Source organism: Somniosus microcephalus, chromosome 4 (genome assembly GCF_052327205.1).
Source record: "Somniosus microcephalus isolate GS21.2 chromosome 4, FLI_Smic_1.0, whole genome shotgun sequence".
In the NCBI taxonomy this organism is placed as follows: domain Eukaryota; kingdom Metazoa; phylum Chordata; class Chondrichthyes; order Squaliformes; family Somniosidae; genus Somniosus; species Somniosus microcephalus.
This window is the reverse complement of record NC_140990.1, coordinates 278,992,819-279,004,868: the sequence shown is the minus strand read 5'-3', so window position 1 is coordinate 279,004,868 and position 12,050 is coordinate 278,992,819. Positions and strand designations below refer to the sequence as shown.

Genomic DNA, 12,050 nt, shown 5'->3' with positions numbered 1-12,050 from the left:
ATTCTGACCCATGCATAATTTGTCTTGGAAAACTAATCATGCTTATCAGGTTAACTATGCTACCTATTTAAAAAGTAGGTTTTAAAGGATTGGTGATGAAAAAAGAGCTTAAGCAATAAGCTTAAAAATCAATAACTAATAAAAACAGGTATTGCTGGAAAAAAACTAATTTTTAGATCTCTTGAAATCTAGTTTAGTAATTATAATTGCTTGCAGTATATCAGCCAGAGGGCCAGTCCCAATCACTGGTAACATTTCCTTGATCTTCCTCTGAGAAAGTCAAACTACAGCTCATTGATCATCTTATTCACAGTGTGCATCACATAACCTTGGTACTCTCCAGTTTGTTAGATGCTCAATTTCTTACACGGGTATAATTCAAGTTAAATCATAATAAACAATGGAGTTACACACACCATCAGATGAAACTGGAGCTATTAAGATGCTGAGGGTTGCCCATTTTTGGGTGATTGGGTGGGTTGGGGGGGCGGTGGGGTGGGAAAGAGACAATACTATTTTGGACTCCACAGGAAGCATCTGGTTGAGTTTAACATTTGATGCATCTTTTAATGCCTTTGTTACTACAGGGTTATAGCCTATGAAACCCAGGCAGAGAGGACCTGCGGGAGGGAGGGAGGAGGACAGTAGCAGTATGTTTGTGTGTGTGTGTGCTAGGCCGATTGTAGCAGAGCCTGGTCTCCAATCGTCTTGGATCCCCTTGCCATTGGACCAAGACCTTGCTCTGTCAAGCCCGTGTGTTAGCTGGTGTGCAACAGCCAACCCACGTTAAAAGAATTCATGCACAGGCGTCTTCCACCCTTTAAAATGAAGTTCGGGACCTGGAACGTCAGGACCCTCATGGACAACCCCAACAGTGACAGAGACTGTAGGTCCTGCATTGGACTCATCAGTCACCTGAGAATTCATTTTTAGTGTGGAAGCAAGTCATCCTCGGTTCCGAGGGACTGCCTAAGAAGAAGAAGACTTGAACATTAATGTTTTATTAGTGGCTTGTTCATGTTCTGTGCTTGATAGAGTGAAGCCTGAATGGATTCAGATTTTATTTCTAATTTTAATTAGGAGTGTTTTTTGCAATCTTCTATCATAAATCTTGTGAAAGACCTCAATAGATTTCACAGGCATCACCTGTAGTTAAAACCGCAGCAAATGGCAAGACAGGAGCATCAATATGAAAGTCCTGCCATAAGCCAATACAATCAGCATCAAAGCAAAGCCCGTCATTGAGATGCTGGACGGAAGTTTTATGAACCAGGTTTTTTCATGCTGAGCTGAAAAATAATTCGTATTCCTGTCCTAGGCAGATGTGGTACACAGACATCTTGGAAAAAAACCAAGATATGTAATATCCCTATGGATGACTGGACAGATGCAGTACTGGTTAGGATGTGATAGTGCACTGCCCTACATGCTAGTGTCTCTCGCTTGGGAAATTAACTTTTGCAAGGTAATCAGAAAGTGAGAAGGCTGCAAAACCACATAACAGCTGCAGCAACCAACTAACTCAAACCAGACCATCCTATGGTGTAACCAGTGTGAGGCAAATGTGGTTTGCAAATGGTCACCAGAAAGTGCATCAGAAGAAGCTTCTGAGTGCCCAGTTATTCTCAATATATATGAATGTGGCCAACAGGAGCACCCAATTGTTAACTCTTAGCTATTGATGCTGTTTTATATTTCACTTTGTGTCATTGCTGAATAAGGGCATTTTCATGCAATGAATTCCTACCTTTTTTGGAGCAGACTCAAACTCCTTTTGTTGAAGACTATTTCCAACCACTGTTGAGATGTGACCTTTATTCGCAGCATCTGGGTTGAACTGGAACTTATGTTTCTAGAGAGGAACATCAGAGGGCAACAGTTAAAACAATCCTTGGAACTGTACCATGATTCACTTTATTTTATCACCTTTCATGGTCCAATATAAACAATATCCTGAAACTGTTTGAGAAACTTTTTTATGCACAATATTGCTACTGTTGCTATCCATTTTTATATAATCTGTTTATGTTGCCAATCACTTCCTATAGGGTTTATTTCGTTAGGGAAATGTTAATATATACGATGTCTAGAAGTGTGTATTTTATTTGAAACCTGCTGGTTTCTTTATATATATATGTGTATTATTATTACTACAATCATTGTATATGAATACTCATACACTATGCTGGACTAGCACTCAGCGAGAGAGAGCTGAGTAAACAATAGGGTAATAATTGAGCGCTACTGCCTTGCATTTTTTCAGCTCAAAATTCCCTATTCAATCACTGAATCTGTTTGATCACTTACTATAGCCTTTAGTGGATGGCCAATTTTGGCTCGAATGTTTCCCAATGTTGCAAATATATTAGAACGTAAGACACAGAACAAAAGGAGCACTGGTCAATCAATTGGCTGTTAATAAATTGTGTATTTCTTTTTAAACAGAGAGTGTCTGCATCTCAAATCCTTGTCTTAATGGAGGCACTTGTGTCAATCATCATAATAATAGCAAAAAGTGTGTATGCCCACCCAGCTGGCAAGGAGTGAACTGCAGCAAAGGTAACCTATTCTGTTATGATCTATTGCCAAGACTTCTTGAGGCGATACATTACATTGCTAGCTCAACAATATTCCAACAAGACAGTAGGTCATTTATGTTACCAGTATGCTCTTTTTAGCCAATCATTGTTTTGCAAAACATTCCAAATTAAAGGTGTTTGAGAAAGTAAAATTTGTGTTATTGCACAATGAATATTTTTTTTTAAAAATAAGGTCATTTTATAGAATCCTTTTGTTCAAAGTACCCCTCTTCCCCACAGCCCCCAACCCATTTCAGAGAGCAATTAACTCTATTACTCAATGATTGGTTTGGTGTAGCACTGACAGGTGGTGTGGCAGGTCACCTGGCCCAACTTGGGGCTGCAAATTTAATTGAGGAGGCGGGATGGGGGCGAGACAGCTGGTTTCCGGGTTCCGGCCCTGCTCCTAGCTGCATCTGCCCTGCAGATGTGATTTTACCTTGGTTGGCCTTGTTAAGCCCACCCGGGCTAACCGGCCAATTAACAGGAAACGGGTCTGATGACATCATTTGATGACGCATCATCAGCCAGTTTCCTTAAAGGGCCCACATCCACATGGAGTTTGACAGTTGTTCTGTCAGTGTTTGACAGCATTGAGGTGCTGCAAACACTGACGATCACTGCACAAAGGTGAACGCTTTCACCCAGGCTCTCCAATGACTCCCTCCATATGCTTATGGGGGGAGTCACAGCATGCAGGGAGGTTCTCTTCCCTTCTAAGGGCGGAAGAGACCGCCCCAGGACACGAACTTACCTTGCACCTCCACTCAACCCTCTTTATCTACTTTATCACTTCCCCATCTCACTAGCCACCCCTCACACTCACCCTCATAGAAATATAGAAACATAGAAAAATAGGAGCAGGAGTAGGCCATTCGGCCCTTCGAGCCTGCTCTGCCATTCAATATGATCATGGCTGATCCTCTATCTCAATACCATATTCCCGCTCTCTCCCCATACCCCTTGATGCCTTTTATGTCTAGAAATCTATCTATCTCCTTCTTAAATATATTCAGTGACTTGGCCTCCACAGCCTTCTGTGGTAGAGAATTCCACAGGTTCACCACCCTCTGAGTGAAGAAATTTCTCCTCATCTCAGTCCTAAATGTCCTATCCCGTATCTTGAGACTGTGACCCCTCGTTCTAGACCCCCCATCCTACTGCAAGCATACCAGCTAACACACAAGGGTAGGTACTTGAGAGGTTTAGCCAATGTCATGTGAAGTTTCTGGTAATGTGTTGTCATACAGTGAAATCTCTTTTTCAAAAAAGAGCCCCTTATTGGACAGATCTGAGCAAACCTTGAGAAGTGTCTTACTGAGTTTGAGTGATTGTTCAGTCTGAACTCCCCTCTACCGCCCCCCCCCCCCCGCTATAGTGGTGTGCGCGCATGGAATGGCTTGGACATTAAAGGGATGCTTCACGGTGCTGGTGTGGGATGGTGTCAACCTGACGCATCATGCGGCAGCCAGGGTTTACAGCACCAAGTGAAGAAAATCTGGCCATGGTGATGCCATCACTGGCCTCCCGGCCAGCAATTTTGTCAGAGGCTGACGCCCTGTGTCCAATGCAGCACCAGGTGATGGCGGAGAAGGTTGGTGATGTTGGTGTTGGGGCTGATCGTGGAAGGATTTGGCGGACCAAGGTCTGATTGTTTCATTGGCTCCGATGTTGCTAGAATAGATGGCAGCTGCAGGTGAGATGACAGAAATGATCTGTCAATGGTGAGAGAGGTTCTCCCAATGAGGTGGCACTGGACATACAGTTGGATCTAAAAACTTGTAAGCTAAAGAAATCTCCATGGAACTTATCTCTTCCTATTTCAACTCTATTTTTTCTCCCCTTGTCCAGTCTCTTCCCACCTACATCCGCGACTCTTCCGACGCCCTCCGCCACTTTAACAGTTTCCAGTTTCCCGGCCCCAACCGCCTCCTTTTCACTATGGACGTACAATCCCTCTACACCTCCATCCCCCACCAGGATGGCCTGAGGGCACTCCGCTTCTTCCTTGAACAGAGGCCCAACCAGTCCCCATCCACCTGGCTGAACTTGTTCTCACTTTGAACAACTTCTCCTTTGACTCCACTTATTTCCTCCAAATCAAAGGTGTTCCTATGTATGGGTACCCGCATGGGTCCTAGCTATGCCTGCCTTTTCGTGGGATATGTGGAACACTCTTTGTTCCAGTCCTACTCGGGTCCCCTCCCTCACCTCTCTTTCCGGTACATTGACTGTATCGGTGCCGTCTCCTGCTCTCACCCTGAACTAGAAAATGTCATTCACTTTGCTTCCAATTTCCACCCTTCCCTCACCTTCACATGGTCCATCTCCGACTCTTCCCTTCGCTTCCTCGACTTCTCCGTCTCCATCTCTGGGGATAGGTTATTGACCAACATTCACTACAAGCCCACTGACTCCCACAGCTACCTGGACTACACTTCCTCCCACCCCGCGTCCTGCAAGGACTCTATTCCATTCTCCCAGTTTCTCCGTCTCTGCCGCATCTGCTCTGACGATGCCACCTTCCATACCAGTGCTTCCGACATGTCTTCCTTTTTCCTCAACCGAGGATTCCCCTCTACTGTGGTTGACACGTCCCTCGACCATGTCCGTTCTATCTCCCGCACTTTTGCCCTTACCCCTGCCCCTCCCTCCCGGAACCACGATAGAGATCCCCTTGTCCTCACCTTTCACTCCACCAGCCTCCACATTCAATGGATCATCCTCCGCCATTTCCGCCACCTCCAGCGTGATCCCACCACCAAACGCATCTTCCCCTCACCTCCGCTTTCAGCATTCCGTAGGGACCGCTCCCTCCGAGACACCCTAGTCCACTCCGCTACCACCCCCAGCATCCCTTCCCCTTCGCCTGGCACCTTCCCGTGCAAGCGCAGGAGATGCAACACATGCCCTTATACCTCCCCCCTTCCCACTGTCCAGGGCCCCAAACACCCCTTCCAGGTGAAACAGCGATTTACTTGTACTTCCTGCAATTTAGTATACTGTATTCGCTGCTCACAATGTGGTCTCCTCTACATTGGGTAGACCAAATGCAGATTGGGTGACCGCTTTGCGGAACACCTCCGTTCAGTCCATAAGGGGGACCCCGAGCTCCCAGTGGCCTGTCACTTTAATTCACCGCTCCACTCCCACTCAGACCTCACGGTCCTCGGCCTCTTGCACTGTTCCACGGAAGCTCAGCGTAAGCTCGAGGAACAGCACCTCATCTTTCGATTAGGCACTCTACAGGCCTCTGGACTCAACTTAGAGTTCAACAATTTCAGATCATAACCTTGGCCCCTATCATATATATATATACACTTTCGTCTGGGCTTTGTTCTTCCCTCCCACATGGCAGCTGTCCTTCATTCGGCCAGGGCCATTCACACTTCATCTAGAGCCATCCTTCGTTCCTTGAATATCTCTTAATGTCTCTCAATGTCTATTAATCTCCTGCTTTCTATCTTATCTCTGACCTTCCCTTTTGTTCTTTCATCCCCTCCCCCTTTTCCCAGCCCCCACTTGCTTTAAAATCTATCCCTCTTCCTGCTTTTTTTCCAGTTCTGATGAAGGGTCTTCGACCTGAAACGTTAACTCTGTTTCTCTCTCCACGGATGCTGCCCTGGCCTGCTGAGTTTTTCCAGCGTTTTCTGTTGTTATTAAAGAAATCTCTATATGTATTAAAAATGCAGTAACCAACATTTTCTGTGCTCTGAAACTCACCATCTGCAATATGGCATCCTTGACACCACTTCTGCAGCTGTCAGCTTTTTACAAATATCAGAGCAGACTCAAAACACGGCAGGTTGAGCTGGCGTGTTCCTCGAACATCGGGTAACCCGTGGGGGAGAAGGTAAAATTAGAAGTAAGCCTCAAAATACGTTTAAGTAGCTGAATTTTAACCCCCGCCGCTTGGTGTCGGGTCAGTTCTCTGTTGACAGACCCGACACCTGGGAGACTCGCGTGGAGGCGGGTTGACAGCGGGTCTCCTACCCGCTGTCAATCTTTGCAATTTCGACAGCTGATCCGCCTCCAAACCCGCCCCTCAACGCTATTAAATTCGCGGCCTTGGTCACAGTCAAGGGTGCCAGAGGGGAGTGGAGAAAAAAGGAATCTACTACATATCTTCATGGGTGAAAAAATTAAGAACATCTTCTTGTAAATCACAAATATTATCATCTTATTTTAGTTTGTTTTGTATTATTGTGTTATCAGTGACTATGCAATGAACTGTAACCTTTAAACTTCCAAACCAGTTTTAGTTTTTTACTTAGTAATTAGTTCTTTTCTTTAAGCAGATGTAGATGAATGCCTTTCAAATCCATGTCCATCTCGGGCCCAATGTGTTAATAAGTTGGGCTCTTTCACCTGCCAGTGTTACCCAGGGTATTACCTTGAGAAGGGAACCAGATGCACTTTGGGTAAGAAAATGATTTGTCGCTCTGGAGCTGTATCTAACCTTGGCTTCTGGCATTTGTTTTGCTTTAGTAGATAAGCTATTTTAATTTAGTAGAATTTAAATTAAAACAACTGTCATGCAAAAGGTCTTGAAACTTCTTAAGAAGATACTTACCTGTGGCTTGGCCTGACAATGCTCCCCTTGATAATTGCCCCATTTCCACCCCCCACAAACTACAATGTATCCAGACCATTGCAACATACGTCCTCTTTCTCCACTCCTATCTTCACATCCATGCCAATTTTCACTTGGGGCTTTCTGTGTCCCACTGGGCTTATTACAATTACTCGCCTTCATTTCCAAATCCATCCAAATTTTATACCAAGCTTCTTCAGCACTCTCTTCCAGCTCTACATTCCTGTATCCACCTTCTCTAACATCAGATTGTTTGTCATTCAATGGCCCAGAAATTGGTGTCGGAGGCTTCCCGCGGATGCAAGCCCCCGACCTACACTTACCTAGCGCGCCAACAGTTGAAGCCTGGGCCTGCGTGGATTTCCTGTCTGTGGCCCAGTTCAGCTCCCGGCGCGCTGTGCTTGCGTGACCCAGCGGCGTACTTAGTGCGATGCGTCGGCTGGGATCACGTGAGCACTGGGCAACCAGTTGGAGGATGCAAAAGTTCATTCATGAGTTTGACAGTAAGAACTGTCAAACTCAAACTCCAGGCGCCCAAAACAGTACTTAAACTTGAAATAAAATTTAAAGAAACATCACACTATGTAAATGAACTATAAATAACGTTAAATAACTGTTTTAAACAATAAATTAAATTTTTGAAAAAAATAATTTTATAAAAAATCGGGGCTAAAAATACACTTACCTTACTGTAACGTCTTTAAAAATAATAAACCTGTGGAAAAAAAATTCTAATTCTAATTATTGGACCACTTACCTTTTAAAATTAAGTCCTTACGTCTGCTTTTTTCAAGTGTAAAAAGTGGAGGCCTTCACGCACGGGCAAACCTGGGGAAAAAAGGGAAGTTCAACGCGCACGCGCAGACTCCTGCATGCACGCGTTTGACCTCTGAACCCCTTGGTTCAGAGGATCGGAAATGCCGGTTTCCCACGCATGCGTAGTGCATGCAAGATTCCGGCACTTCCATCGGGTCCACGCGTCAGTACTCCGTCCGTACTCACGCGTTGGGACCCGAATTTCTGGGCTAATGTTCCATCTGCCCTTCCATAAACAGTTTTTCTTTCAGCCACTAGGGGGTGATTTTAACCCTACTCTCTCAGCAGAAAACTGGCGGGTGGGCAGTTAAAATCGCCCTGGCTCTTACCTGTCCGGAAGCTGCCACGATTGGAACATCTGCAATTTTAACCTGCTGTCCTGAGCAGGCAGCAAGGACACGCGCCCGGAACCAACAGGGTCCTTTTTTACATATGCATGAGCAGGGAAGCCACCTCGAGTTAAAATCGGGGCCTATTATGACCCTGTACTTTGGAACTCCTGCCCAAATCCTCCACCTCATCACTGCTCTCCCTGATTTAAATGCATGTTGTTTTTGTTGTTAACACTGCAAAAATTATGGGGAATGACTTACCGCCCTGTTCCTGTCATTGTTCTAGCCACTACAATCTTCCCCTGGGCCTACCGCTGGGTGGATGGAGTGCCCGCCTAAGTCAGGTAGTAGGCCCTTTATAATTTATAAATTAGGATCCTATGACTTACATTGGATCTCGTTTGTCATTTTAAGACAATACTGAGCAGTCCAGCCACAGGTTAAGTTTTACTCTATTTCTGTGGGGCTGGGGGGAAGAGTAGGAGTGCTCCTCCAAGCTCCACAAAACCAACCTGGGCCACAATTGCTCCAGCTCCCCCTCCTGAGTTTGGACCTACCTCCAGCCAGGCCATCCAATATTGCAGCAGCCTAGAGCCGGTAGGCTGTCCCGGGGTGCCGGCCGAATGATATGGGCATCCTGCCAGGACTATAGGTGGCCGTTGGGCACACTGCACCTGCTAGCCACCCAAAGTCCCCACTGGGGAAAAATCTACCCCTGTAAGCGGCACCAACAATGATCCACTCATTACTTTCCCCCACTCCAATATTATTCCTCTAACTAGTACCCATTGCTTTTTACCCTTCAACCAATTGTTTCTGTTCCCAGGTTTTTTCCTGAATTCCCCATAGCTTTGAGATTAATTAGTAACCTTCCACGTGGAACTTTATCAAATGCCTTGTGCATTGACTTGGGCTGACATTTCTTCAAAGAAATTGAGGTTGGGCAGACAGGATCTTTCCTTTCTAAAGTCGTGTTGACTGCTGTTTATTAGGTTCTTATTGTACAGATTTTCTCCTGATAATCGATTCCAGCATTTTACATGGGATACTGCCATCCTAACTTCTATTCTTCCCCTTTTTCGTTCCTGATCATTGTAAAGCATTCTGAAACATTTTCTCTATGTGGCGAGTGCCTTAGAAATGTAAATAGTTGCTGCATTTTCAGTGTTCTATCTGTCTGGTTATGCATACTCGTGAATAACATACTTTAACGCTGTATTCAGCTTGGGCCAGGAGCACAGCCTGCTGTTGTATTTATGCATCGTGCCACCGATTGGTTGCATGTGGTTTTGAATCAACACTGGGATCTTGATAAGCATTGGGCTTCATTAGCTGGTGCTAAGCAGGAGGGTCAGCTGACATGATTGGTTCTCATGTGCCACCTGATGGCCAGCTTCAGAAAGCCACTGGCAGAGGAGCACATGACCTGGTCAATTTATCTGCCGGCAGGGAGTAGGAAGAGGAGAAAAATAAATGATAAAGTAAAGGAAGAAAGAAAGAATTTGCATTTATATATGGGCTTTCACATCCTCAGGAGGACCCAAAGTACTTCACAGCTAATGAATTACTTCTGAAATGTAGTCACTGTTGTTCCGTCGGCGAGTGCAGCAGCCAACTTGGTTCTACAAACAGGAAATGGGATGAATGACCAGTTAATCTGTTTCTGGTGGTGATGTTGAGGGATAAATGTTAGCCAGGACGCCAGGAAAACTCCCCTGCTCTTCTTTGAATAGTGACATCGATTCTTTTTGGTGTCTGAACAGGCTAATGGTCCTCGATTAACAACTGACAGAAAGCACTTCTGACAATGCAGAACTCCCTCAGAGCTGCACTGAAGTGTTGAATGAAAAGTAAAGTTGCATCTGAATGATTGTTCTGCCTTGCAGTTTTGCACAGATAGTTGTTTAAATTCAAGCTTCTATTTTTATTGCCCCACAGCAAGGACCTTTGCAGGTGTTTTCTACATAGACAACAAATCCCAAATTTCAGGAATGCAGGAGCTCGAAGGAGATATTTTAAAAATGGTAAGTTTGGCTTTAGAAACAGTAACTACATCAACAATTAACAATCTCTACAGTGTAGAATTTAAACAAATTAATATTTTTTTCTGTTCTATGCCTATTGTTTGAGTAACATTGTCAATTAGCCCTCTGATTTTCTAATCCTTGCTGTGCAAAAAGACTCTTGACACTGCCACCTGACAGTCTGGGATCTCAAATTTACACATTCTGAAACTCTTAAATCTGTTTTCATAACCCAGATTTATTGCTAATCTAGCATAGTTATGCACTTTTCCATAATTTCCTGTTGTCAAGCATTTTAAGTTTAATATCATCTTTCTTTCTTTATAATTTTGAAAAATATGAAGCATTGATTCGTGCGACCACTAAACCTCCAAAAAACTCATAAATATGGTGATATTTTTCCCCACTTATCTTTGTGATGATCATTGTTTGCTTTATTTAGCATAACACTGCCTGTCTCAGTGCAGTAATTATCACATTATGCGACGGTATTGGGGTCTATGTTGTGTATTTGTTGCCAGTAGCTTGGCAACTAAGTGGCAGTTGGCACTCTCTCTCTCTCAAGTCTTTACACCTTCCTCATGTTTTCTTTTCTCTCAGCCTTCTCCTGGAAGATTCTTTGCATTGTAACTTTCCCACTTGAGTTTGGTATTTTTTCTTTTTCTCGGTTCTTTACAGACCTTCCAATCTAAGGAAAATGTTGAGGGTGAAGATGTTGCCAAGTACCAAAGGTGTGAGGCAGCCAAGTTGGCTGAGGTGTCGGAGCCTGTCTCAGGCATTGCAAATTTTATATAAACGATGCATAAAAGAATTAGGGGGAGGATCCAGACATGCAATTTTCTTTAAGATTTAAATATCTGAATGAATTCATTAGTGTGCTTTGTAACAATGGTAACATTTTGGCTTGATCTCCTGCATGATTGCTTTCAAAACGAAATAGTACAGTTCAATAGTTCACTATAAGTCAGATTATCCAAAGTACTAAAATTTTATTAAATTACAGTGTAGCTTAAACACGCTAGTAAAAGTCCCAACTCGGGTGAAGTATACATTACTTTGTGGTAAGCAAAAATGTAGTTAGACTTCCTCCTTCATATGACAATTGATTCTGCAGCTGTTCTAGGATAGGAAATAAAAAATCAGTGTTCCACTGAATTTATATAATTTTTAAACCATATACCAAAATGTAGAAGTATTGAATGGCTAGGAACTTCAGACTATAAGAATTTAATGGTGCGATCAATGACCTCTCTTTCCTCTCCCAACGTTGAGTTTATGTAGCTAACACATATGAGGTTAAAGCATTTGACAGGCAAGAAACTCTGGAATTTGACTATGGTCTCTTGTATTTTTAACTTCATTTTGAAATAACATTTTTCCAATGGTTGTTGAAGTCGGCAAACTTCAAAATAGGTCAGAATAAAGCAGTAGTTTTGTTTCATCATATTAAGCCATCGTGCATGACTAAGAATGTTTTGTATTTTTTGTCCAATGTTCTTGTCTTTCTTCGCTGTACCTGATGATTCGTATAATTCCACCGGTACTGGCATTCCCCTAGTATCTCACCCAAATGTTCATTCTTTATTTGTGAGCCTAGATAGTATGTTTTGGCTTGCAATCTACTTCACTCCATCTCCATAAACAGTGACTGGAGCTGAGAATTTAATTGATATTTCAGTCTTATACATGGTTTCCTGTTTGCACT

General features: G+C 43.7%; 1 protein-coding gene across 3 annotated transcripts in view; it reads left to right on the top strand.

The window, feature by feature from the left end:
• Positions 1–12,050, top strand: part of heg1 (heart development protein with EGF-like domains 1) — a 140,391-nt gene that overhangs the window by 88,568 nt on the left and 39,773 nt on the right. For 2 of the 3 annotated variants that reach the window (XM_085986501.1, XM_085986503.1), the window contains exons 3-5: positions 2,446–2,559; positions 6,878–7,000; positions 10,260–10,345. In XM_085986501.1, the coding sequence (XP_085842627.1) occupies positions 2,446–2,559; positions 6,878–7,000; positions 10,260–10,345 (323 nt within the window). The remainder of the gene's footprint in view (positions 1–2,445; positions 2,560–6,877; positions 7,001–10,259; positions 10,346–12,050) is intronic. The other variant, XM_085986502.1, reaches the window with a different exon arrangement.